This window comes from Leuciscus leuciscus, assembly GCF_965113295.1.
Source record: "Leuciscus leuciscus genome assembly, chromosome: 13".
NCBI lineage: Eukaryota > Metazoa > Chordata > Actinopteri > Cypriniformes > Leuciscidae > Leuciscus > Leuciscus leuciscus.
In genome coordinates this window covers 26,734,189-26,761,308 of record NC_138737.1, presented here as the reverse complement: position 1 = coordinate 26,761,308, position 27,120 = coordinate 26,734,189, and the positions used below count along the sequence as shown (strand labels likewise).

The window sequence follows — 27,120 nt, the reverse complement described above, 5'->3', positions numbered from 1 at the left end:
CAACAAAAAATTATACAGGGATAACCTGGCATCTCTCAAGACTCCCCTCCTAGTTTGCTGTTAATGATATGCTAAAGCCCGCCGGCACATTGACCTGATTGGTTACAAGGAAGTTTGTGATGTCAGAAACACCAGCGATTTCAAACTGCGTTTTTGAGACTGTCTTTTTTTCACTGCAGTTTTAAAGAGAAAATATTCAGGAATGGTGCTGACTTAAGAACTTGCACATGGTTTGTCTTAAAGCACGTTAAAAACCACCACATATACATATTAACAACGTTAAAAACTTGATTTTCACCAGAGGGGGACTTTGTCATCTTACAATATCCCTCATTTGTGGCATGGGTTGTCTTCGTTTCGTTAGGGACTGTTTGTTTGGACATTTCTGTGTTATCTAAACATTGTTTGCTTGAACATCCAAACAGCCTAGCACAGCAACAGCTTGGCCAATGAAGTGTTTGGGGTGGAGCAACCTGTTTTTTCAACCAATGGCAGAAGTGAGGGGTGTTAAAAATAAACCTGTCTGAAAACAATCATTATTTTTGCAATTATGTTATGCACTGAAATGACACTTTTCCACTTCAAGTATGTGTCGTTAGAATTAGTCTCTGTCTGTGTTCTTGCCTTAGTTTCTAAAGCCCAAACCATACTTAAGGTTTGACAAAAATGCTAGTAAATGCTTTCAATAATTTAGTTTAATGGTGTTCACAAACACACACACTAGAAAGTTTAATCTTTGTCCAGTTTTTGTGCTATTTCTTTCCAGAAGTCATGAGCAACAAAAAATCTCTATGTACACATTTAAGAGTTGCGAATAACTCTTAACCACTCTGCAACATGGTCATTTAATGTTGTTGCGTCTCCAGTTTGTTGCTGTCGTCCGATCTCATCCGTTTCTTTTTCAACATCAATTCAAGGATTGGGGACAAAAGTTTTGGCTACGATGTGTTCAGTTTGACCTAACTGGTTGTTGATGTCGCACAATGTGCCCTTAATTTTACCCAAGATCTCACTCATATCGTCTAGTCAGATTCGATTAAGTGATATAATCTAATCATGATGTTGAATCTTTTGGCTCAATCTCACCTCATACTATGCTTTGTCTGTCTACTCTCTTTTATCTCTATAACATTCACGCACACCTAAAATCTCTACAGAAAAGCTCTCTCAGACATTTACCTTCATTTGATTAACAAAGTAGCAAAAGATTGATGTGACTCATTCAGATTTTATCAGACAATGAACTATATATGAGGATTAGTACAAAATACATGAATTACTTGCAATGAAATAAGTTTTTATTAATATAGTATTTTATGTCTATATGTTGCTATAGAATAATCTGTAAAGAGAACCACCAAGCCACCAAGAACTATTTGAATACTTAAGCCACAAGTAAAATGTATGAATTCCATTGTGTTACATACAAAATATGATCTGCAAATTCTTTCAGAGCTTTCTATAGTGTTTTCTTATAATGCAAAGACAGTAATATATTTGTATATTCTGAGCGTCCAGATCGTTTTTGGGGTCACTGAATGTAGGATGTAGATGTGTATAGTATAAAATATTAATTATATAGTAGATGTGAATCTAGAGTAAATGTGTTCACCGAATTGAAAGGCACAGTTAATTACTCATCATGAAAGTATACCACATACTGTATCTGCTGATATATTTATATAAACTACATGATTGAAAAGTCATTTTCCCCATTGCAACAAACAAACCCGCCTACGCTCAGGACATTTTCCAGATGCCGTTGTGAAAATAAATGGAGATGCAGGGTAGAGTTCATTTGATCACTCGCTGGGGAATGGTGTGCAAGCGCTCTTATTTGGACAGTTGGGATTCACAAAAATGTTCTGAGCTGAGAGAATGTTCTTAGTTAGACAAAATTGTAATTTCATGCTGACTATAAACTGTAGTTAAACACATGGTTCCAATGACTCACATTAATCCAGTGACTGAGTCTGTTAATGATTGAATGGACACTTTTAAAGGTTCTGAAGAAGTAATAAATGTCTACATACTCAGTGTGACCCCTTACTTTGGTACCTTTCCAATAAGAAAAATAAGGTGTGGTCAGTCAGTTTAATTCTTGAATCAAAGCTATTTTTAGTCATTTTCAGTGTGCATTACCCCCACATGTAAGTCATTTCCAGTAAGGGGTTTTCTCACACCAAAGAATGAACTTGCTATTGTTATCAAGGACAACCGGACAAATTTGACAAGTTTTTCCTCAGCATTTTGACATAGAAACAATGAAATCTTCTCAGTACAGTTCTATCTTCGGCTTGTCTATTATGGCTTTTGATAAAAGGGTCTGTGCATAAATTAAGCTTGTCCTGAAAAGCAGAATGTTTAGCCTCAAACTGACCTGTGTCTCTTTTGACCTTTGATCTTTAGACAATGATGTAAAGATCCAAACTGCTGTCAACAAGACAAATGAATCCCCATTCCATTCCCTCACTGATAATAATGCTTGCATGTTCAACATGCTTCACTGCGATATAAGCATTTTAAGTTTTAGTTTAAGTGTACATTCTTAAGTGGCCTTTTATTTAATTTATATTATATTATCTGCTGTCAGCATGATTGAGGCAGCAAAGAGGAAAATAAAGAGCTGGATCTAATAACACATTTTCTTTAATAAAACAAACTCAAAATAACACTTCTTAGGGTAACATAAAACCAAAACACGATACACAGAACAACCGAGATCAGACAAAGGCTGTGTCCGAATTCGCCCCCTATACCCTTAAATAGGACACTATTATAGGGGGACAGCCATTTGTAGTGGTGTGCGAAACCATTGTGGACGTTAATGAGTGCACTCATTTAATCTCAAAATGCACCGCAATAACGATGGTACAACCAATGTATGTTTAACGGCTAAAGAATACCCATAATGCACTGTGAGAATTGCGTGCCGAATAACGTCTGACCAGAAGATGGCGCTCGCAGCTGAATCATCAATCCATCCATTTTCCAAACCACTGGTCCAATGTGGCTACAGCGTAATATTGTGCAGGCATAAATTCCTTTTAAACTGATTATTAAATTGTTTCATTAAGATTTATACATAGTTTCCATGGCAGAGTTCAATATAAATCTTTTCATTACTACTGGAGCTGCCAGTTTTCTACGTTTCAAATGATTATTAAACAGCAAGCACAAACTATGCAAAAGTGGCGGCACGCTCTGAATTCACTTACTCGTTTTTCACATTCAAGTGGACTAATGTAGAGAATAGTGAATAAGGATATAGGGGGTGATTTCAGACAAGGCCTTGTCCACACTTTCGTTTGAAAATGCATCTTTTTCTCTCCATTTTGGCCTTCAGTCCACACTGAAACAGCGTTTTTATTAACGAAAACTTGAATAAATTACGAAATGTCGTTTTCACGTTGTTTATACCAGTATTGTGCCTGTTATGGGCTATTCACTTTCACACAGTTGCTAAAATGTTACTTTGCACACTCTTCATATCACTTGAAAACGCTAGTGTGAACTGAGAGCGTTTTTAAACGAAAATGCCGTTTGCAAATGTAAATTAATGTAGACGTTGCCTACGGGGGGCTGTTTACACAGTACTGTAACTAACAACTAAAAACATAAACTTTTTATGCGTTTTGGCCGTTCACACGACGACAGAGTTTTGGGTGCCTGAAAATGCAAGTTTTTTTTAAAACGCTCTCTGTGTTAACAACAAAAACGCTATATCTGAAGACGATGACGTCATGCACATACGTATTACGTGTTCAGTCTATAGTGTTTAATCGCCATCTAATGGCCTGGCAGCAGAATACAGCGCTTTTAGTATTTTTCGCGGATCATGTGAATACGCTAATTTCACGCTGCCGTTATTTTGAAATCGAAAGCGAGGCTCCGGTGGGAAGAAAAACCGGAAGTGTCGCCTTTAATCACAGGAGAGTCGTGAATGCGATGGAGTATTGTTGTGTTTAATGTATAAAATGAGTTATTCTAAAACTAAACTATACATACATTTCTTTCATACTTTAGACTTTATACAGTGAAATTCATTTATAAATATTTTTTTTTATATATATAATTCAGAAAGTAAAAAAAGAAGCAGGAATGAACTATATACATATCCTATATTGGATATTAACATCCAATAGTGTAAATCGCGGCAGCAGCTTCAGGTTGGTAGTCCAAGGCATTGTTGTTTATCTTTACTTCCGGGGTTCTTCCCACCGGAGCCTCACTTTCGATTTCAAAATGGCGGCTGCGTGAAATCAGCGTATGGGGATCGTTTTGACAATGGTGCCGTCTGTACATGGAAAAATCAAAGGAAAAACGTCCCTGTTTTAAGCATATCGTTGTTGTGTAAACGTACCCTAAAACTGAGGGCTATATACACATGGATAAACAAGAAATAGACAAAATAAAGTCATTAAATAAACACAGGTTTGACACATAAGGGTAAATAAAAACCATGCTTGAACACAGTCAAAGGAAACAGTAAAAACCAACTCAAACACAGACCAAACATGACATCTGCAAGTACAGTTTTTAAATATAATATATATATATATATATATATATATATATATATATATATATATATATATATATATATATATATATATATATGTATATATATGTATATATATATATATATATATATATATATATATATATATATATGTATATATATGTATGTGTGTATATATATATATATATATATATATATATATATATATATATATATATATATATATATATATGTGTGTGTGTGTGTGTGTATATATGTATATGTATGTGTGTGTGTGTAGGATTTGAAGTACAATACAATACAATTAATCAAAATGTCACACTTTTTCACAAATGGATATTTACTTTTATATAAAAATGAATATAAAGATTTAAGGATCAGACCCTTTGTTGACCACTCAAATTTGAAGTATTCTCAGATATTCTGGTTCGTTGAAACAAGTAGCTTTAAACACGCAGGCCTTGATCATTACACAAATTACAGATTGTCTTTATCTTATCAAATGCAATCACGTGTAAATGTGCTTGTGCATGCTAAAACAAACTGTCATATCACAGCTGGCAGGAGCACTAGCAGTCATTATCTTTGAGGAATGATGCCTCTCCTACAATATATTCAGTTTACACTCACCAAAATGTCATGCTGTCTAGAATAAATAATAGATAAATTGATAAACACTGGCCAAAAAGCATCTGTAAAAACGTATCATACCCGGTGTAAAACATGTGACTCGGTATTATGTAAGAGCTGTTCACATGTGTTTCAACTGTAGTGCACTCCTTCCCCACTGAAGTCAGTGGATCGGCTGAGTAGACGGGTGGAGCTCGTTCATAAATGTTCCATAGGTCACTCCCTCATATCAGAGACTGGAACTACGAATACCAGGACACTGGTGACGTCGCCTTTGAAGGATTATTCAACCAGAAATGTCATCATTTACTCATCCTCACCATGTTGTTCCAAGGTTTCTGTCTCCAAAAAAGGAAAAATTTACTTCAACATGCAGTTACAATTAAGGGGGACCAAAGCCTTAAAAGCTTCAAAAAGGAACCAAAAGCACCATAAAAGCATCATAAATGTGATCCAGATGACTCATGCACTGTATTCAATAGTTTTGCATAATAATCTTCCATTGTGCTGTTAAATTTGAAAAGATCCAACTCAAAAGAATTTGAATCTGACGTCGCTACTTCTCCCAGAAATCATATTCCATCAGAAGACTTGATATATAGCGCAAAAACCATATGAACTACTTTTATGGCCATTTTGAAGCTTGATGGCCCCCATCCTCATTTACTTTTATTATATTGAAAAAAAGAATGCCTCCAGGATTTCCTTCATAAATTCACTTTTTGTGTTTCACGGAAGAAAGAAATTCATATGCTTTGGAACGACATGCGGATGAGTAAATGATGACATAACTTTTATTTTTGTGTGAACTATCCCTATAAAGTTTCCTGTGGAAAACATGATTTCACTTTTCTACCTATTTCCTAAAAGTCTTGGATTCCCACAGAGTTTGAGCATGTGGATAGTTTTCAATGCTATTTAAAAAGATATAAAAGAAAGGCCATAAAAGAAAGATGTAATAAGATTGGGTTTTCAATTGTTTTCTCGAAAATAAAACCACCTGAAGGCCAATGTTCCAGCCATGATGTCATTGGGAGTATGTGCTCTAGAATTGACTACAGAAAGGAGAATGCGAACGGATACTGTTCTGTCAGAGCTTGTCATGGGTCACTATGAACATCTTGAATTTGTTGCTTAATATAACACTGCGCAGATGAATCAATATAACATTGCATTGCAGGGCTAATGCAGGCTATGGGTTTAAGCAGACGATCTCATTGATGAAGACGAATTAGAATACAATTATACAATGAATGGAGTTTGTGCTTTATAAGGTTTTATTTAAAACAGTCTGACTAAAGCAACACACGCCTGAATAGAGCATCACTGCAGCTTGATTTATCATCAACATGTGCAAGTGATTTGACCGCAGTAATTAACTTACTGACCCCTGCAGACTACCAGACATTCATTAAGCAGACTTTGTGTCCTAATCAAACCTGTTACTCCTCACAGATGGTATGCATGTTCGCTGCTTGGAGCAAAAGGCCGTAATACTTAATAATGTTGGTGCCGGAACTCTTAGTGGATCGTAAATAGCAGAACCCTGATTAAATGTTAATGATTTTTCATTTACGTGTCACAGATTTCCTGCATGTCTGTTCCTATAAAACAAGATGAAACGCAGATAAGAACTAAATTAAGAGCAGAGTAACAGTGTTTTGACAGATTTAAAACACTTAGATTGCTCTTTTCCCATGAAACAGGCTAAACTTTAACCTTAGAGGAAAACTTTGGTTTATCCTTGAGTAGTTGTAGCCCAAAAGAGATATTTACTCACCTTCATGTCAAAGGTTATTCTTTCTGCAGAACACAAAATAAGATATTTTGAAGAATGTTTCAGCTGTTTTTGTACATTTAATTCAAGTCAATAAGGTCCATTACAAAATTGGACCCCATTGACTTTCATTGGATGGACAAAAAAAGAGACATTCATTCTTTTTTTATTATTATTATTCTTTTGTGTTCCACTGAAGAAAGAAAGTCATATGGTTTTGGAACGAAATTAGGGTGAGTAAAAAATGACAGAATTTAAATATTTGGGTGAACTATCCCTTTAATTGTACATTCACAGACTGTCTGATACATATTGCACACTTCAAGCTTTTCTAAAATCAGAAACTCTATTGTAACAGGCTGGCTCATGTACAGTTTTCCTAAAAGTCAGGATGCACTGGTGTTTATGTTAAACCAGGATCCACTTTACTGTGTATTGCAATATGACGGTCCCTTCCTGTGGGCGATTGTCAGTTTTTTAAATCTATTTTAATCTATCTAAACCATATAAATGTTTTTAAGATTTTGAATGCCCAAACTTTGTTTAGATCATCCCTAGTAAATATTGTGCAGGTGACAAACACATGGTGCAATGTGGAGCTTCAGAGACTTTTCAGATCATTTCTCAGAGGACAGGCCAGTGGTCCCGTCTTGTGCCAGTGACCTCAAAGTTGTGGGAAGCGTGTGTGATGTCATTGCCAAGTCCTCCTCAGGGACATTCCTCATCCCACTTCTCCACATCATCCCAATACCTCCCCCCTTTTCAGTCCGTACTGGCTGTTCCAAGCAAAAACAACTCAGAATTGTGTGTTGTATACAATTATACATCACTGTTCAAAAGTTTGGGGTCAATATAATTTCTTTTAAAGAAATTAATGCTTTTATTCAGCAAGTATGTATTAATTAGATCCTTATCGACAGTAAAGACATTGATAATGACAAAAGATTTCTATTTCAAATAAAATAGATGTAGTTCTATTCATCAAAGAATCATGTTCATCAATTACTGTTGTACATTTCTGATCCAAAAATTGTACCAACCCCAAAGTTTTGATCGGTAGTGTATAGTACAAGTACAAGTAGCTCTGATCTACTGAACTGATATCTAAAATCAGATTTAGTAGATATATACATCTAATGTATGCTTACACCTTACACAATCCAGCGCAGTATTTCCCAGATGAAAACAAAGGATAAATCAGGCCTGTTAGTCTGCAGTCAGAAGAATGTAGCATTTATGCATCGCAGATGCTTGTTTAAATTTTGTAATCTGAAAAAATTGCTTGGAGCGTAAAACAAACAACTTTAATGCTCAACGTGTTCTTAGGAGGAATCTGAACATATTTTACCAACGGATATCTGAGAGACGTGCCCGTATTAGGTTGTGTTTCAGGAGTCCTCTAACTATTCCAGAGAGAATGTTGTTGGGTGCTGTTCTCTCTCTCTCTCTCTCTCTCTCTCTCTCTCTCTAGTGTGTATGGCTGCAGCAAGAGGGTTTTAGAGTGCAAACTATATAAAAGAATAAAAAGGCACTAAAATTATAAAATACAAAAAATACAAAAAATTAAATAAAGTAAAATTAAAAATTAAAAATCTGTAAAAATATAAACTAGTCAAACTCAATAATGACCACCATGACCCATCCCTAGTTTAGTGTGGTATTATGTGCAGGATGTAGTTCACTGACAGGTTCATACACATGTATAATTACACACACACACACACACACCCACATACACAAATCTCTTTGTTTCCTCCATACATGTGGAGACATACAGTGCAATAAATCAACACTCCTTCACTCTCTGTTGTACCGTCTCTGAATTGGCTATTGAGTGTCATGATTCTTTCTTTTATCTTGACTAAATAACTCTTTATATATGACTTCCCAAAGCACGCCAGTCTGCAACAAAAGCTTTTCATTTTTTAAATGCATAAACAGGCAATAGGTTGGGCGCCCTCATCTTTATTCTAAAACATGCTGTATGAATGAATGGCCTTAGTGTTTAATTCAATGAACTGAAATATTTTACCCTTTTACAAACTGGATTAAATTGACTGCTAAAGAGAATGAACATGAATAATTTGTTTGTAACATTTTGACATGTCAAATACAGCTGTGATACAGGGTATTTGGCGTCTGCTATGCTAATTTATTTGTTTTTTCAAATGTTTTTGTAATGTTTTATGTTCACCCTCACATTCCAAACCCACATTCCTTTTACTGTGTAACACAAATGGAGAAGTTTAGCAGAATGTCCTGGCTGTTCTTTTCTATACAATGAAAGTGAATGTGGACGGATGCAACCAAACTCCAAAAATGCTTTAGAAAAGTCTTCTGAAGTCATATTATAGCTTTGTGGGAGAAACAGTAAAAAAATTAAATAAAATGTCAATGCCTTTGCGTTCTCTCAGAAAAGTGTTGCGTTCCCCATAGAAACCTTGCATTCGCAAAGAATTCAAAAGGTTTGCAAGTGAACACAAAGTTTCTTAGGGGAACACAAAACATTTGAGAGAGAACGCAAGGTTTTTTGGTTGGAACGCAGAACATTTGTGAGAGAATGCAAATTATTTGGGGGAACGTAAAAAATTTGCAAGAGAACGCAAAGTTCCTTGGGGGAACGCAACATATTTGCGAGAGAACGCAAAGTTTCTCGGAGGAACGCAAAACATTTGCAAGAGAACGCAAAATTTCTCGGGGGAACGCAACACATTTGCGAGAGAACGCAAAGTTTCTCGGGAGAACGCGAAACATTTGTGAGAGTAGGCAAAGTTTTTTGGGGAACGCAAAACATTTGTGAGAGAACAGATTTTTTTTTTTGGGGGGGGGGGATGCAAAACATTTGTAAGAGAATGCAAAGTTTCTTGGTGGAACGCAAAACATTTAAGAGAGAAAAGCATTACCTATAGTGAAAAATAAATATATCAAAATAAATATTTTATGCAATGTATACTACAAATATATTTACATATTTATGTACTTAATATAAATACCCTGCAATTGTACTTTTGGTATACTAAATTAATTTACTTAAAGTCTGCATTAATATACTTAAAGTCTATTAGAACAACTCATTTTGTGCTTAATGCACTTTAGTTATGCAGAAGAAGTAATGCTGAGGTCCAAAGATATTGGTTGTAAGGTTGACTTGTTATTTTTCCTCCCATCTCATATTTTTTTCCACCACCATGAACCTTTATGGGCTCTGTATGATGGAAGTAAAATGAGACTGAAGGAAAACGTTATTTTAACACAAAGTTTGTTGGAGGAATGCAAAAGTTTTGTGTGAGAACGCAAAGTTTTGCGAGTGATGGCAAAGTTTCTTTGGGGAATGCAGTATATTTGGAAGAAAAAAAGGTTCCTTGAGGGAACGCAAAACTTTCACGACCAAATGCAAAAGAATTTTTGCCAAATGAATAAATGACAATGTAATTTTTGAGTGAACTCTTTCTTTAAAGTTTAATGTATTTCGCTTATGTCCCAGATTTCACTATCACTAATTGATTCAAGACATAACTATCTATGTTAATAAGCAAATAAACACACCCCCATTGTGGGACCCTCACATACTGAGAGATCATTGTGAAGCACACATACATAAACCCACACTCAATTGTTGTTTTCTCTGTTATGTAATGGAGCTCATTCAAGACTGGTGAGTCATCTGGGCCAAGAGAACGAGAGACCAAGAGAGAGAAAGAGAATAACCCAACATATAATCCCCTGTGTGAAAAGCCCAGTGTTCATAGCAGTGGATACAACATTCTGGAAACTGACGGCAATCATTATGGTCTCCTGTTCATAGTTAATCATCTCACATGGAAAACACATCTCTAGGAGTGCTGGGTTTAGGGTTTTGCTCTCAGAGCGGGTAACGTTGATGTCAAATGGAAAGCTAAAGTCATGTGAAATATGACAACTCACCGGTTGCTATGATAACTACATTTTCTTGTGGTTTATAAACACCACTTTTTGTAGAGCAGCAAATGTTCTTTTTTGAATTCATTTTGCTTGTTTTAAACATTTTTGGTTCAGTTGTTTGTGAAGATTTTTACACCAGTTATTTTGATGGGTCTTCTCGTTGTGGTTTTCACACGGTTATGGCTTGTTGGAAAGTTTGACCCCTGGTCATTGTTTAGTTATTCAATTGCCACAGCAACAGGGCAGGAATGTCCACATCATTGGTTTCAAAGTCCTGGGATTTTTGTAGTTGTATCAGATTTTTCACAATTAATTATTATCAGACAAAAAAATACTGTTGAAGCAGTGAAACAAACTCTAAGAAGTCCACGCCACAGATTGAGTTTGAATGGTGGTACATTGAGCACAGAGTGTGAATATAATAAAATCATCACAAAAAGCTTCCGTCCAACCAAATGCTCAAGCTCTTTAAAGCAGGATGGATTTATTCATCAGCTGGGAAAATTGTTCTGAAAGTGATTCCCACAATATCATTTCACTGTGCCTTTTTTTTTTATGGCTATAGTTGTGGTGTAGACTGTCAGACTCTATTCTTTTATATTTAGAACGATTTATAGAGCTATTTTAGAACTCGTTATTGTTATTATCGCTATAGTTCACACATCCTTGGTGTGAATGGGCCTTAAGAGTGCAAAACATGCAAACATTATTTTCATTGAATTCATGAATGTAATCAATGTGTGTGATGAGAGAGAAACATACTGTAATGGTTTATTAATCCACTTAACTGTCCTCTGTTGCTCAAAACGATGAATAGCACATACTGTATCAAACTGCAGTGTCTCTTACAGCTGGTTTTGGTTCTGCAAATGATTATTCAGGAACATTTTATTTTATTTTATTTTTAAAATGGTCCAAATCATTAAGTTGTTAATTTGTCGCTGTATTTGCACTAAAATATGTAAATGAAATAAAACACAAATTCATAAATAACATAAACATAACATAAATTCATTTAACAGTGACCCAGTCTTTTGAATATTATTTCATTGGCAAGTTTAAGTTGGGCTTCATATATAAATTCCGGCTTCATATCTTAATTTCTTTTTTAATAAACTTTATAACTATACGTTTTATAATAAAGAACTCTGCAATGGGGTTTGTGCTTTCTCATGGCAACAATGTTTTGATGTGAAAATTAATTGGGCTCTGATAAAGAGCTTAAATTTGTAATTTTTCAGTGCTGTCAAAACGATGGATTAAATCTAACATAAAAATGTGTATATATATATATATATGTGTGTGTGTATGTGTGTGTGTGTGTGTGCATATATATTTATAAACTTTTCTGTTAGATGCAATTAATCGTGATTAATTGATTAATTGATCTGACAGAATGCAAATACAACACAATGACATGCATATTGCATGACGTCATCTATAGCAACTTTTCAAGTAGACTTTAGCTACTCTCCATTGAATGTAGTAAGCAATAGTGGTAGTGATTTAATTATTTTATGTAAATAACAGGACAGTTTGAAAATTACCCCAGTTATTGCTGTTGATTTAAATCAAATAGAAATAAATAAATAAAAAAGTCCTCATGATTTATTATTGAATGTTTTCCCTCCCTAAACGGTGCTTCATCACAATATGTATTTGAGTTAAAGTGTCTACATGATGGCTGCATTGTCAAGGAATAACAGTATTTTTAATGCATTATAATGTACTGTGTGTTTTTTTTAGGCAGCAAGTCTAAGATCTGCGAGATTACTGACTAGAATCCCTGCTGATGACATGCAGTCTCAGGTAAGACAAACTTTCAAAGCATCTGTTGAAAATCAAAGCTTGTTCTCTGCATTTCTCTAACTGCTTAACTTATGTTAATGTGAAGTACTTTGCACTTGTACCTACTTATGATCCTTGGCAGCTCCTGGGCCGTTCAGCATCACCTCGAAAGATGCCCTGGAAACACAGAAAGAAAGAAACGTTACAAACAACCCATTACACAATGACAGGAGGAGAGAAAGAGAGAGCTATTTATGGACTAGACTTGGATTTCCATGAAAAAGCCCCAGTCCCTGTTCCCCCAGCTCACAAAGGCATCTCCATGATTTAACAATATACAGTTTCACCATCTGTGAGAACACGGGGATCTTCCCATGACCCCTAGAGTTCAAACAGAGAACAGGAGCATTATTCAGGTCACAGAGAGAGCAGAAAGTGAGGTATGGTGGGGATTGAGTCAAGAGGGAGAGGAAAGAAGGTCAGGCAGAATGAAAAACTTTGGGAATGAAAAACTTATCCAGAAATGCTAACCTAACCTGTTACCACCACTCTGGTGACCTCGTCATGACCGTGTTGGTCTAGAATCATTCCTTAGTGAGATTGAATGAGGGACCTCACTTAAACAGGGCATTATAATGAGGTAGTAATGATGTTGTGGCACCTCTAACTAAGACCACAAATGGCCCGTTTTCTGTAAGAAGGTGGAACATGGTCTTAAATCTAAAATGGACTTGGATGGTAATTTCATTTTGATACTTAAGGTAACGAACTGACAGGAGAGGATTTTTTATCATTGCTAAAGTTTGGCCAAAATCTCAAAGCCCTTCTAATTGGTCACAGGAAAAAACATAATAATAAATATTACATAGCACAACATGCACCAATGCTAAAATTTTCTATATATCCTAATCATTTGTTAACAAACCTGTATTCATTACTTCAATGAGCTATATTGTTTCTGCCTTAAATGAATACATTGTTAAGTAAATACATTATTAGCTAACTGTCTGATTTGTATATGTACATTTCTGAAATGCATAGCTAAGACAGTTACCTCTGATAATAGATCACTCTAAATTGTAAAGCATTTTCTGCAAAGCTGCTTTGAAAAAATATGTAGGGAAAAGCGCTATACAAATAAATGTGAATTGAATAACATAACATAACATAGCATAACATATAGCATAGCATAACATAACAACATAGCATAGCATAGCATAGCATAGCATAGCATAACATCACTTAACATTTAAATAGCTGTCAGTAGTAGTGATGCACTGAAATGCCGAAAACTGAAATCGAAATTAAAGTTTCACTAATTAAATTGGGGTAATTAGGTAACTTGGGTGATAAATTAAACCAGTTCTTCAGCAACAAACTACTTCAATATTCCAGTCAAACATATTTTACTATTGCTACTGTAGCATTATTTTAACAGCACAGTGAATTGCGTCCACACTGCTGACATGTTTACCTGTTGTAGCATTTCCACATTGTGTGCATAAAATAGACACTGAATGTAATGCTTTCGGACACTTAGGGTGGCTTAATACTTGTAGTTCAGTTCTCTTGGTTGGTTATTTTGATCCAGACCAAAAAAGAAAGAGATACATTTAGTCCATTTAGTTCGCTTAGCGTTCACACTGTCATTGTTAAAACCAAACCTAAAAATACAAAACAAACAAGTGAAAAATAAAGGCGAATATTTTTTACGACAGAACATCCAAAACAATGCTGTGTGCTGGGCTAAATGCCCTTGTTGTATGTGCGTACATGTGATGATAATTTTTTTACAAGCTGAGAACTCATAAAGTAAAACCCAGGTATGCTTGAGCATTCTGTCCTCTTTAGGGTTGCATCCTGTTTTTGGTTTGTTTAGATGTCTTTGGTCCATGCTTGCATTCATATTTCAGTCGATCCGTACCATAGTTTGTTTGGAAGTGCACTGAGACCAACCTTTTCTCAGTCCGATTTTTTTGGATGTTTGGAAGGTTTAGATGGCAGCGTTCACACTTATTCAAATGAAACGCACTAACAGAGCAATCATACCAGAGTTCGCTGTACTTGAACCAAACCTGTCAAGTCTGAACACACTCTTAATTGCATGTTATTTACATTTAAATTAAAATGAATTATGGTTTAAATTACATTAAATGCAATTAGTTCAAGTAAAGTTTGCTTCTTTGATCCATTTAGAACAGGATTTAAGTACATATTTATATGTAATTTCATAATTACTCCCATTGACTTTGAAATATGGTTAAAGTGTACTGCCGAATGTACTAACAAGCACTAAAATATACTTTAATGTTATTTCTTTTGAAACTTGTATGTCATGTATTTAAATATATATTTAATTGCACGTTTAGTACAATTAAAATAGTTTAATTGTAAAATTGAATAACATTTATAATCTATTATAATCAAGTATTTACATGTGGTTTAGTATGTTCAACACATCAAAATAAGTGTGCTGCTTTAAAACATGATAAAGGATTATTAAAGCATAATTATTTAAAATGTACTTTCAAAATAAAACTTTTAATTTGACATTATTACTTTTTTTAAAGTACTTAAGTGTGTTAAGAAACTAACTTAACTTAATTCTTAAATTATAATATCTGGTCTAAAGTAAAATTTTTGAAAAATATACTTTTAAGATTTGATAAACTACATGCGCACATTAAGTGCACTTCTTTTCCACAAGTGTAGTCAACAGAGGAATAAACATTTAGCCCAGAGAATGGTGTAGTTACAGTATCTACCAGTAACTGCTGAAGATAACCAGCTAAACCTTCACTTCATGTTTTTGACAAAAAGACTGAGGGCCCTACCCAGCGCAATGCAGTGCCAGGCACTACACAAGCGTGTTTTGCTAGTTTCAGCCCGACACAGTTATCATTTCCACATCCTTTAAAGCAAATGCATTTGCGCCAATTTGTGCAACCATGTGCATGCTGGTCTGAAAACGAGGTGTCTTCAGGCGCATTGTTGGCGCATTGCTATTTTGAGGCAACATAAATAGACTGCGCCATTGACCAACTGAAACCTAGTATAAAGTCAATGGCGCAATATTTCTTTTGTTATTTAAAGAGCGCGTTAGTAATATGAGCCTATAGGTTGGTCCGCAACGCATGTACACTCTGCTTATTACACACACAGGGTCACGCAGCAGCACACAAACTAGCAAAATATAAAAAATAAAAGGATTACAATGTAAAAAATTATTATTGTGTATATAAAGATATGGTGGAATTCGGCTTGTCCCGTAGATGGTCTGTTTGCGCACTTTAACCTCGCGCACAAGCAGATCCGTTTGCGCTCTGGAGAAGCGTTCAGTCTTTCCACTATCAAATTCCACCATGTAAATAGCAAATCCGCCATGGTGCCAGCGCAACTGGCTTTTAAAGGGAATGGGAGATGAGACTCTGATTGGTTTATTGCACGTAAAGCCCAAAACACACCCATTACTCTTAAGAGAATAGGGGCAACCCTTTTAGATCATGCGCCGGGCGCGCCGACCATTTTTCCCGTCGTTAAACTAGCAAAAGTGGATTCGGACACGCCCTAAGTGCACTTGCACCGTGCGCTTTAGACCCTGCACTTAGATCGTTAAAATAGGGCCCTGAATGTCTCATGCATTATTTAATTTCACGGAAATTGTGATTCTAGGTCTCTGAAAAAAATTCAAAAAATCTCTGTTTTTCTCTCAGAAAAGTGTGGAGGTATATGATCATCTAAATGGCTCGCGGATCATCTTCTCAGATGAGGCTCTTCCCAGCAGTGGATCAAGACAGCACTTCATGACTCCGGATATGAGCCAGGAAGTAGTAGTAATCTCTCCTGGTCTTCCTACACCTCCGTTAAGTCCGTTCCACAACAGTTCAGCCTCTTCGTCTTCACATCACAAGGCAAGAGCACATCCGTAACACATTACTGTTATTACACAACACAGACATTATTACATGTGTGTTTGGAACATTACTATTCATATACACTGTATTGAAAATCTAGGATTCAAAATCTAACTTAAACCTTTATATATATATATATACGGTATATGTATATGTATATATATATATATATATATATATATATATATATATATAAATATATAAATTGAATGAAAAAAATTATTAAAAAGCAAATATCTGACACTGATCATAGATTGGGTTTATATATTTTCTTGTTTCCATTGAAGCACAAGATGCTCTTTTAGAACATTCTCAAATTATTCTGGAGAACATGGTCAGGTTTTACTCTAACATGTGTTCATGCAGCTTGAGAGCTGCTGTCATTAAAGCAAAAAAGAGACATACCACATAATAATACTTTCTTACTCTAAACTGTTTTTTGTTCATTGAAATAAAATATAAATACTAGATGGAAAATTTTAACTTAAAAACCTTAAATAAAAATAAACTATAATAAAAAAAATATATAAATGTTTTAAAAAGAAACTAATAAAATGACAAAGCACATAACAAAAGTAAACGAAATGAAAACTGAAACTATAAAAATAAAAGCTAATTTATAAAATAAATACTATAATAGTAAATAATACCAAAAAAAATCACTGCTTTGACTGTTACACGCTGACTTGGACTGGAGGTTTTCAGGCACATACTTTGTATTGTTCTGCCCCCTTGTGGCATTAATTAAAAATGACTCTTAAGATACAAAATTTATCCTTTTTACAGTTTTAAAGATAGCACAAGCATTTCTTTGCACATGCCACTTGGATTGATATTTTATAATGCAATGAAATTCAGACATTTATAAGTGCAACTTAAGTGTCCAAATGTGTTATGATAACACATTAAGTGTTACTGATATAATGTTTCATATTTACCTGGATTCTCTTTAATTCACTGTTAATTCACTGTAATTTTTATATATCCCTGACTGTGAACTAATGTTTCATCAGGTCTCAGATGTCAATGGAGGTGGATTCCCATCACACAGTTTCGGATCCTACTATGGAACGACTCAGACAAATTGTAAATAATCTACTTGATTACAAGACTCAGTCTGTCATGTTAAGTGCATCAAAATTTGATTGATGTTGGTGTTGAATTAAAATAATTATTATGTGCATCTTATCTGTGGTGATAAGTAAATATAAGAATAGGTTTCTGTCCTACAATTAGAGTTGTAAAATTAGAATTTAGAAATAAAATAGGTACAATGCAATTCCATATGTGTTTAATTTATCATATCTCGTCCCTTTCAGTTGGATTGTCCAATGGTGGAATACAGAGTGGAGGTTCTGCCACATTGCCCAGGACTTCTGCTACCCGAGAGGAGCGCTTAATAAAGTTCTCTGGAATCGGTCCTGTAGATGAGACGGGCATGCCAATCGCATCCCGATCTGTGAGTCTCGCCCAACATACTCTCTCTGAACCACTGCAATCCCAGAATGCATTCATGCTTCACACCTTCAGTGAGCTGAAAATTACAATGAAACACATGGCCGTTTTATCCTGTTGTACTGTATGGCTGTATAAACCAGCCATGCATGCATGCATACTAGTTATCACATCCTTAAACCAAGACTAATGTACTTGAGAAGCAAAACTGTGTAAGATAATCTAAGGTAATCTTTATCTGTAGGTGTAGATATTAAGAACATCTCTTGTATATTGTTTATTTTTCTTAACCCATTAGCAAATTGTTTGTCTTGTTTTAAATAGAAATCTTACTGACAAGACATATTCAAGATATAAAATATTATACAGTAAAAATATAGTATTCTGAAGATGAATGGTAATATGTTATGTAGTGTTGCTTCTTAAAGGGGCTATATGTAGAATTCAGAAGGCTTTGTTATTAGCGACACCGGTGGCCGTTAAGTGAACTGCAGACAGCAAATTATTGCTCGTGCACGTGTACAAGAGACTGAACATGATTCAGTGTCACGATATACTCACAGCGACGTTCCTTTTCATTCTTTGCTGAAGTAAAAAGAATTTGGAAATACATGCAGCGTTATACTGTTAACAAACATCCAGACGCCATCCATGCTGCTGAGAGCGACGTTTAGATGAATATGTAACGTACATGTGACCCTGGACCACAAAGCCAGTCACATGGGTACATTTTTGAGATTTATACATCATCCGGAAGCTGAATAATGTATGATGTATGGTTTGTTAGGATTGGACAATATTTTTCCGAGATATTGTACAACTATTTTAAAATCTGGAATCTGAGGGTGCAAAAAAATCAAAACATTGAGAAAATCGCCTTTAAATTTGTCCATTTATGTTTGCGATTGTGCTGAATTCACTCACAAAAATATTTTTTTTTATACAGACCATAGACTATATAGATCTGGCTGTGTGAGAATGAATCCCTTTTCTTTGCATGACACATTGATATTAGCCTAAGCATAGTTTCATGTGTCAAAACGAAAGTGAGGCTCTCAAGAGCGTGCGTAATCATATCCTTATGATTTCATCTTCACATGAAAATCAGTCTACAGGCATTTATAGACAACCTAAGAAATCGGGGAAGGTCTCTTCTTTTAAAAGTTCAATTACAAGTTGTGATTAATACATGAAAATTCTTACATATAGGCCCTTTAAATTAATTAATTAAGTTTAAAAAAACAATAGAACATTGTTAAAATAAATGCATATGTTGCACTATATGCATTCTTTATTTTAATACTCAAGTATTTGATTTTTAGAACTTTATTAGAATGCATTGTTGAGCTTTTTTATTCTATTGAGACATCTGACTTGTAAACAAGAAAAAAATGTTAATCACAAATATTTTGTGTAGAGTTTATCCCATTTATATGTTTTATTTTGAACAATGCATTTTTTTGTCTTTCCCATCTCTTTCACCAGAGCGTAAACAAGCCTAAGGACTGGTATAAGAGCATGTTCAAACAAATCCACAAGAAACCAGAGGGTATGTGCTCTCTCTCTCTCTCAGAAACAATGAGGAAATTCCTCTCTGTTATTGTCTGTCACATTTTACATGGTCCAGAAAGAATAAAGCCAAACTCTGGCTTAGAAATGTTAGACCTCATTTCTCGAACATTGTTAAACCTTTCACCACATGTGGAACTCAATGAGAAAGTGCACAATCGACCCCTTTGAAAGTGGAACCAGATAGGCTTTACTGAGCATGATGGGATTTAGGATATACCGCACTGTGCCTTTCCTTCATCAGTGAACATTCGGAGTTAGAAGATACCGATTTCAAACTCTTAAAAATGTAAAGAACACAAAATATAATTGTAAATAACAAATAAAACAGGACAACAGCAAAAGAACAGCATCAGAAATGTGGAGTGTTGCTGTAACACAAACTCCCGCTGAAATTTATACTGTGCTTTACCACTAATTACTGTTACAAAACTTCACAAAAACCCTCTAGGATATTTGGCCAGAGTCCTGAGCTTGATTAATGTTCAGAGGTTTGCTGTTGCAGTTTAATAACTGGAAAAGCACCTGATGTAGTTGAGTAATTATGAACGGCATAATGCAGTGTAACACAGCTTTCTCAATGTATTTCCATAGACACATTGTTTGACTCAGACTTATTGAGCTTATAGAGAGAAAGAAGTTAAGAGCGGGCTGTCATATGATAAGCTTATGGTATCTGGTCTTTAAATAGTACAGTAAGTAGTTCATTGAAATGACACTTTTATCAAAGATACTTACACTACAATGATTACACAGACAATCTGCCTTGTTGTATTAGTGGAAATAAATCATGGATTGCTCTGTGCTAACCTATTGCTTAAAGCTTATGTCACTACACCACATCAAACCTTAGATATTGATATTATTTTAGCTAATAACTATAAAGATGCAGCCAAATATTTGAAGTTCAGTACAGATAGAACATGTTTTCTTAATTTCATGCATTTAATTGATTATTGGGATATATACTGATTTGGCATTCAATATAATAATTCTGCCATGTTTCTTCTTCTTTTTTCTTTTTTGTTGTTATGGCCAATAACTGATACACAATGATGTTAAAATTCTATACTAATCAATCTATGCTACCGGTCAAAAGTCAAGTCAAGTCAAGTCAAGTTTATTTGTATAGCGCTTTTCACAATACAGATTGTATCAAAGCAGCTTCACAGTATTAAATTTAAATAATACAACAAAGTTTGTTTCAAGAGGAATTTATTATTAAATTAAATATCCCCAAAATATCCCCAATCCCCAAAAAAGTCTGTTCTTTTCTGTTCACCAAGCATAAGAGATTTTATTTGATATAATGCATTTATTTTATAATGCTGCGTTTATTTAATAACATTTATTTAAATATTATTTGATTAAAATTGTTTTCTATTTTATAGTTTTCTATTTATAACTTTTATTTTTAAAAATATAAATGATTCCTGTGATGTCAAAGCTGAATTTTCAGCATCATCACTCTTCAGTGTGATCCTTCAGAAATCATTTTAATATGCTGATTTGGTGCTCAAAAACATTTCTTATCATTATCAGTGTTGCAAGTACTTGTGCTACTTAATATTTCAATATTTGTCATTTTTTTCAGGATTCTTTGATGAATAGAAGTTCAAAAGAACAGCGTTTATTTTAATTTTATAAATTATAAAAACTCAGTTTTGATAGATTTTCAGTGTCCTTTTTATACATGTTGCATGTACTAACTCTAGTAATAACAGTAAATTATGCATAATTAAATACAACTAACTTTAAACCAAACCTATAGTAAGAACAAGTTGCTAATTTATATTATTACTTAATTATATACCAGCTTAAATAAAGTTAACCCCAAAAATCCCAATGTTTTTAACAGTAGTGTATACAATTCTATACTATTTTGTCTAAATAAATGTCAAATAAGTTTAAAGCTAAAGATTACATTGATAATCATTAGTGTTTTGTATAGATTAACTTTGAGTGTTAAAAGACAGCAACGGTAACTTAAATGTAGAAATAGGAAAAATTAGCCTTTACTATTTAATATCAAATTTAATACAATATAATACTAATACATTTTAAAAATTCAAATATCTGCTCATAACCATAGTGTCATTTCTTTTAATTTCATTTTGTATGTTTTTACTCCTGTAGAGCCTGAGCTTGACTGGAGAGAAAGTAAGTAGCAAAATAGTTATATTTTATATGAAAAACATTATCCTTATTTCCTGGGCTCTGTATTCTGTAACTCAGCCAGACCGAAGCCTGAATTGTGCTGCAGTTTTTTACAGTTATTTGTGTCTAATGAAAATGTTAAAGCGTTCTGTTTGATGTATTCGGATAAAGACAGTATTCTCAAATTGAATAAAAGTGTGAAACATCTATAAGCTCTCATTGATATGCATTTTTTTTATGCCTGCAGGGAAGCTGTCATCATCATCGACTCCCCCAGATTCTGCCCAGCAGGACGGACGCTCAGACCCCTTCACTCTGACCCCTCACGGAGCCCTGCCTGACTGGTGAGAGAGAGAGAGAGAGAGAGAGAGAGAGAGAGAGAGAGAGAGAGAGAGAGAGATAGAGAAGTTACAGAGACACTGGGCAGGTTAGAATCTGTTGCTGCAAGAACCAACAATGATTGTGTGTGTGTGTGTATGGGGTTTTGTTACAGGGCTGATCTGGGCGATACAGGGAAGCATCCAGAACCAAAGAGTATTTTTGACTTTGAGCCTGGAAGGGGAGAAGCGGTAGAAGATCGTAATAAGGTAAGATCCAGCTGTCATCCACCATCACCTGAGCATTAATGCAGTTTAACAAGAAATATTGTCATTTAAACGTGCAAAAAGACTGGTGGGGTCTGTGTATTATAATGATTTCTAGGAAAAAGTATCCTGATTTTTTTTTAGTTTGCCAGTTCGTCCAAAGCATTATTGTGTCTGTTGAATGCCTTTTTGTTACTGTCCATTGGCATTTGTGAGTGGGTTTGCCTGAACACTAGAAGTGGGAAAAAGGGTGAGAAGGTGCTGGGGAAAGTACAGTAGTTGTGACCGTCTTGCTGGGCAGAATCTGGGTGAGGAGATGATGACAGCTTCCCCATAGGATTTAAAAAAAGACAAACTGTATCAATTGCCCCTTTCAAGATGCAATCCTGGTATATTACCGTAAAAATGACCAGAATTACTTTGCCGGTAAATACCTGCGCTGTTCACACAAGCCTTCCGTCTTGTTACAGGCAAGATTCCATTCACACATCAGTGCCAAAATACCAAGTGTGGGTGTTAAAGTAACACTGAAGCAGTGTTAGAGTTCATTAGGCACTTAAGAGATTAGTTGAGTGATGATTGTTTGATTATTGAAGACACCTGATGATAATGAGCAGAATCACACAATTAAGTGCTTAATGCATAAAGCACTGGATTTCTATAACAGTGCTATCCATGTGTTCCCCTTGCACAAATATATATATAGATTTTTTATATATTCCTCAAAATGCATAAACACAATAAATGAGGTCAAGTCACCTTTATTTATATAGCGCTTTATAAAATATGGATTGTTTCAAAGCAGCTTTACAGTGACAACAGGAAAATGATTCAATGATGCAAACAGAGTTTTTTTTTTCCGGTCTTAAAGAAAATAGTGTCATTGTTCAGCTGTTAGTGTTGATTCCTTTCTGTTGTAAATATCATCAATTATCAAATTAGTTAATTTAATCTATAAAGCAGTTCTGCATAAAAACAGTGATGTCATCTTCCAGCTCAGTTCAGTTCTCATCCAATAGTGTCAGTGCAGTCAAATCAATAAAATTGTTGAATACTGAGTATCCCCAACTAAGCAAGCCAGTGAAACCAGTTCTTCTCTGGCCAATGAACGAACACAGTGCGTTTATGATTCAGGCTCAGGTCAGAATTCAGATTGTGGATCGGTAGCATTCAAATATTTAATTTGAATGCTAGTTATAAATGTACAATATATAACTCCTTTTTAATGTCAGGATAATATAACACTATAGCCGGTTACAAAGTAATTTGTTACTGTAAACAAATGACCTTTTTAGTAGTGTATTGTAGTAGTGTACATTTTAAATATCTGGTGACTTCAGTCTTGATTACATTCACTCTCAAGACTTCTCACAGAGGCCTATAAAGTGGTGTCATTCAGGGGCCATGAGAGAATTGGGATTATTAAATTCTCCAGAAATTCTCAGATTAAGATGTTTGTCAGGACTCCTGATTGTTTATGACTGACTTTATTTCTGGCTTTGTGTGAATAAGAGAATAAAAGAATCTATTGTTTCATCTCCAGTTGTGGAGCTGTGTGAAGGAGGGCTGTCTTGTGATTCGTATTAAACCTGTTAACCGCTTCTGTGATTTAAAAGCACCAAGTGCTGTTTCTTCTTTTCATTTTCCCTCATTTGCCTTAATGTGACAGCTATCATCTCATCTACTAAAGACAGCTTTGCTTTGTTAAAGTCCCCCTGTGTTGAAATTCCAACCATGTTTAAATGTCTATGTTGTGTTTTTAATATGCTTTAAGACAAACCATGTGCAATTCATAAGTCAACACCATTGCTGAGTATTTTCTCCTTAAAACTGCAGTGAACCAAAGACAGTCTCAAAAACGCGGTTTGAAATCGCTGGTGTTTCTGACATCACAAACTACCTTGTAACCAATCACGTCAAGGTGTTATGGTAAACGAGTGGACCTCTGAGCTGGTGTGAATGAGTGGAGGCGGGGCTAATTTGCATATCCATTGAACCGCATATACTAAATGAGGCAAGGGTGTAGAGTTACATTTTTTTATATGTCATTTTGGCGATCAAATATTCGTTTTAAGGGGGACAGGGGGACTTTAACATATTTGAAATATGCATTACTTATCATGTCTTATTGTGTTCTGGATGCCTGACTTGGCTTTAGTAAGGTTGTTAGCTGCCATCCAATTCTGCTCTTTAGGTAACAATTAAATGTGTCTAAATGTGTCTTAATTACATTGTATGATGTTGTAGTCTCAGTTGGTATTTGATTTGTTTTTAGTCTCTGAGGTCTGCGTCACAACTGCCTTTATATCACACCCCAGTTAAACCTCAACCCAGATCTCCATCTATAGAGGTGAGTGTCTGCACTTCTACATCAGACATCAATCTGAACACATCTCGCTTTCTGTTATTATTATATTAATAGCGAATCTATTACAAATAAATGTAATACTGTTAATATGGTCATTTTTAGAGGTACATTTGTTACAATATACAAACATGCCCATCATTTTCTGATTAAAGGTCCATGATCTGCTTAAGTCTTTATTCTGAAGAAAATATTTTCATGCTGTCGGACTATTCCTGTGTACTCAGCATAATCTGAATAAATGAAGGTTATTCCTGCGCTCTTTATCGCCAAATACCTTGTGATTTTTACACTGTCAAAAGTTCAATTACCATGAAATCGCATGAAGTCCCAGATTACATTTAGATCTGTGTGTTACACCAATAGTTTTACATAAAATATAAATACCACACCAATAGTTTTACATAAAAATGCATATGCTGTGTGTGAACTGGTTGTCATGCTGTTGTCCAGGCGACACTGGTGTCGGAGCTGAACCGCTTTGAGGCCGAGCTGGACTCAGACATTCGTGGTCTGGAGAGGAAACTGTCACAGAAGCAGCAGCGGCGAGGCAGGGGTGAGGTACTGACTCTCCATTCTACGCATTTATATATATATATATATATATATATATATATATATATATATATATATATAATTCAAAAAAGTACAGCCAAAAATGTTCCTGTCATTCCAATTTAAATTTCAGTTCAGCTTCTTGCGGTTTGTGGCCTGTTCATTTCAATACAAAACAAATACTTTTCTCAAAGGTTTAGAGAGTGAGCGTCAAAGAAAAACAGACACTGCAGTTAGATAAGACATGGAGATCATTTGAGAAGTTGTATTTGGCGTGCTGTATCAATCGCTCTAAATGGTTTTTAAATCTTTTGGACTTCTAGTCAGACTTTAGTCATCCATTATGACCTCACCGATTTCATAAAAATTCCTGCACCCTTCAGACAAGGTATTAGTCTTAAGCTCGTACTTGTTGTGCCAAAAAAAAAAAGAAAGAAAAAAAAGGCTTTTTCTGTGTTTCTGGCCACTGCTGTTACCTTCCTGCCAGCGTGCTTCAGGTCGCTGGATAGGCCCTACTCTGACAGCTGTGCATGCTGATCCTCTCTATCACTTCCTGTCATGCTGAACAGACAAAGTCTGCAGCCGCCCACCGCTGATCTTGCCTTTGAATCACGCCAGCCTGCACAATGTCTGCTCTTTAAATCCCAGCCGTGTTTATTTGATCCTTTTCTTGCCATGACTCTCTTTCTGTGATTCTTAAAGAGACAGTTCACCCAAAAAGGAAAATTCTGTCATCAACTGTCCTTCATTTCTTTCCACACACACACATATAAATAATATAAAAATTAGTGCTGGGCAACAATTAATCGTGATTAATCGCATCCAAACTAAAAGTTTGGGTTTACATAATATATGTGTGTGTACTGTGTATTACTGTGTACTTTGTATATATAAATATACACACACATGTATATATTTAAGAAAAATTTGTTATTTATATATAAAATATTTATATAATATACATTATGTATAAATATATATTTCTTAAATATATGCATGCATATGTGTGTATTTATATATACAAAATAATTATACACAGTACACACACATATATTATGTAAACACAAACTTTTATTTTGGATGCGATTAATCGTTGCCCAGCACTAATAAAAATACATAACAAACTAACAAAGACACATATTAGACAATATTAATAGACATAAGTTCCTCTATATCATACAATACAAATAAAACAACACTGAATCATAATATAAATATAAATCCATAGATTTTATGTGAAAACAGACTGATATTTAAATTGCTACGCGCTAAAATTTGATCAATTCATTTATTCTAAAAGGAGCTTTTGGCTCAACGAATTCTGCACCTTTAATTGTTTAAGGCTTTATGATTCCCCATGTGCTTGTGAATTACAAACTGTGGAAATCTTAGCTGATGACCTCACATCACCAGTTCCATCTGATTCAGATTTACAATAGAGGTCTGCGCGGACTTTAAACTGAAACTCGAATCCGGCCCTTACCCGAAAGCGTTTATCCCCACCCGACCGGACCGGTACGGTTACATTTTGAGCTTGAACCCGAAGTCCGTTTCTCACAGCAAATAGCTTTTTATAATATGCTGTATTTTAGGATCGCATGCAACGATTAGTAAACAAATACATGTAAACAAACACAGTTTCATCAAGACACAGTGGCCCCCTCAGCAGTCAGCACACACAAATAAATATATCTATTTATACACACACACACACATATATAAATTGATTGATAGATAGACAGATAGATAGAGTTTTTCTTTAGTCACAAACCCGAACCCGATGCTATTTATGAAATATTAACCCAAACCCAGACCTCTAATTTACAATTGCAACCTAAATATGTGGAGTATAGGACCCAGGGGAGCAGTGCAGCTCTCTGTTC

The 27,120-nt window shown here is 34.9% G+C and overlaps 1 protein-coding gene across 6 annotated transcripts in view; it reads left to right on the top strand.

The window, feature by feature from the left end:
* The window catches only part of sorbs3 (sorbin and SH3 domain containing 3), a 64,247-nt gene that overhangs the window by 21,984 nt on the left and 15,143 nt on the right, over positions 1–27,120 (top strand). For all 6 annotated transcript variants that reach the window (XM_082187734.1, XM_082187737.1, XM_082187736.1 and 3 more), the window contains exons 2-11: positions 12,597–12,659; positions 16,352–16,549; positions 17,566–17,638; positions 17,872–18,011; positions 19,493–19,556; positions 21,713–21,736; positions 21,981–22,077; positions 22,227–22,320; positions 24,593–24,667; positions 25,136–25,243. In XM_082187734.1, the coding sequence (XP_082043860.1) occupies positions 12,648–12,659; positions 16,352–16,549; positions 17,566–17,638; positions 17,872–18,011; positions 19,493–19,556; positions 21,713–21,736; positions 21,981–22,077; positions 22,227–22,320; positions 24,593–24,667; positions 25,136–25,243 (885 nt within the window). In that variant the 5' untranslated portion in view covers positions 12,597–12,647. The remainder of the gene's footprint in view (positions 1–12,596; positions 12,660–16,351; positions 16,550–17,565; positions 17,639–17,871; positions 18,012–19,492; positions 19,557–21,712; positions 21,737–21,980; positions 22,078–22,226; positions 22,321–24,592; positions 24,668–25,135; positions 25,244–27,120) is intronic.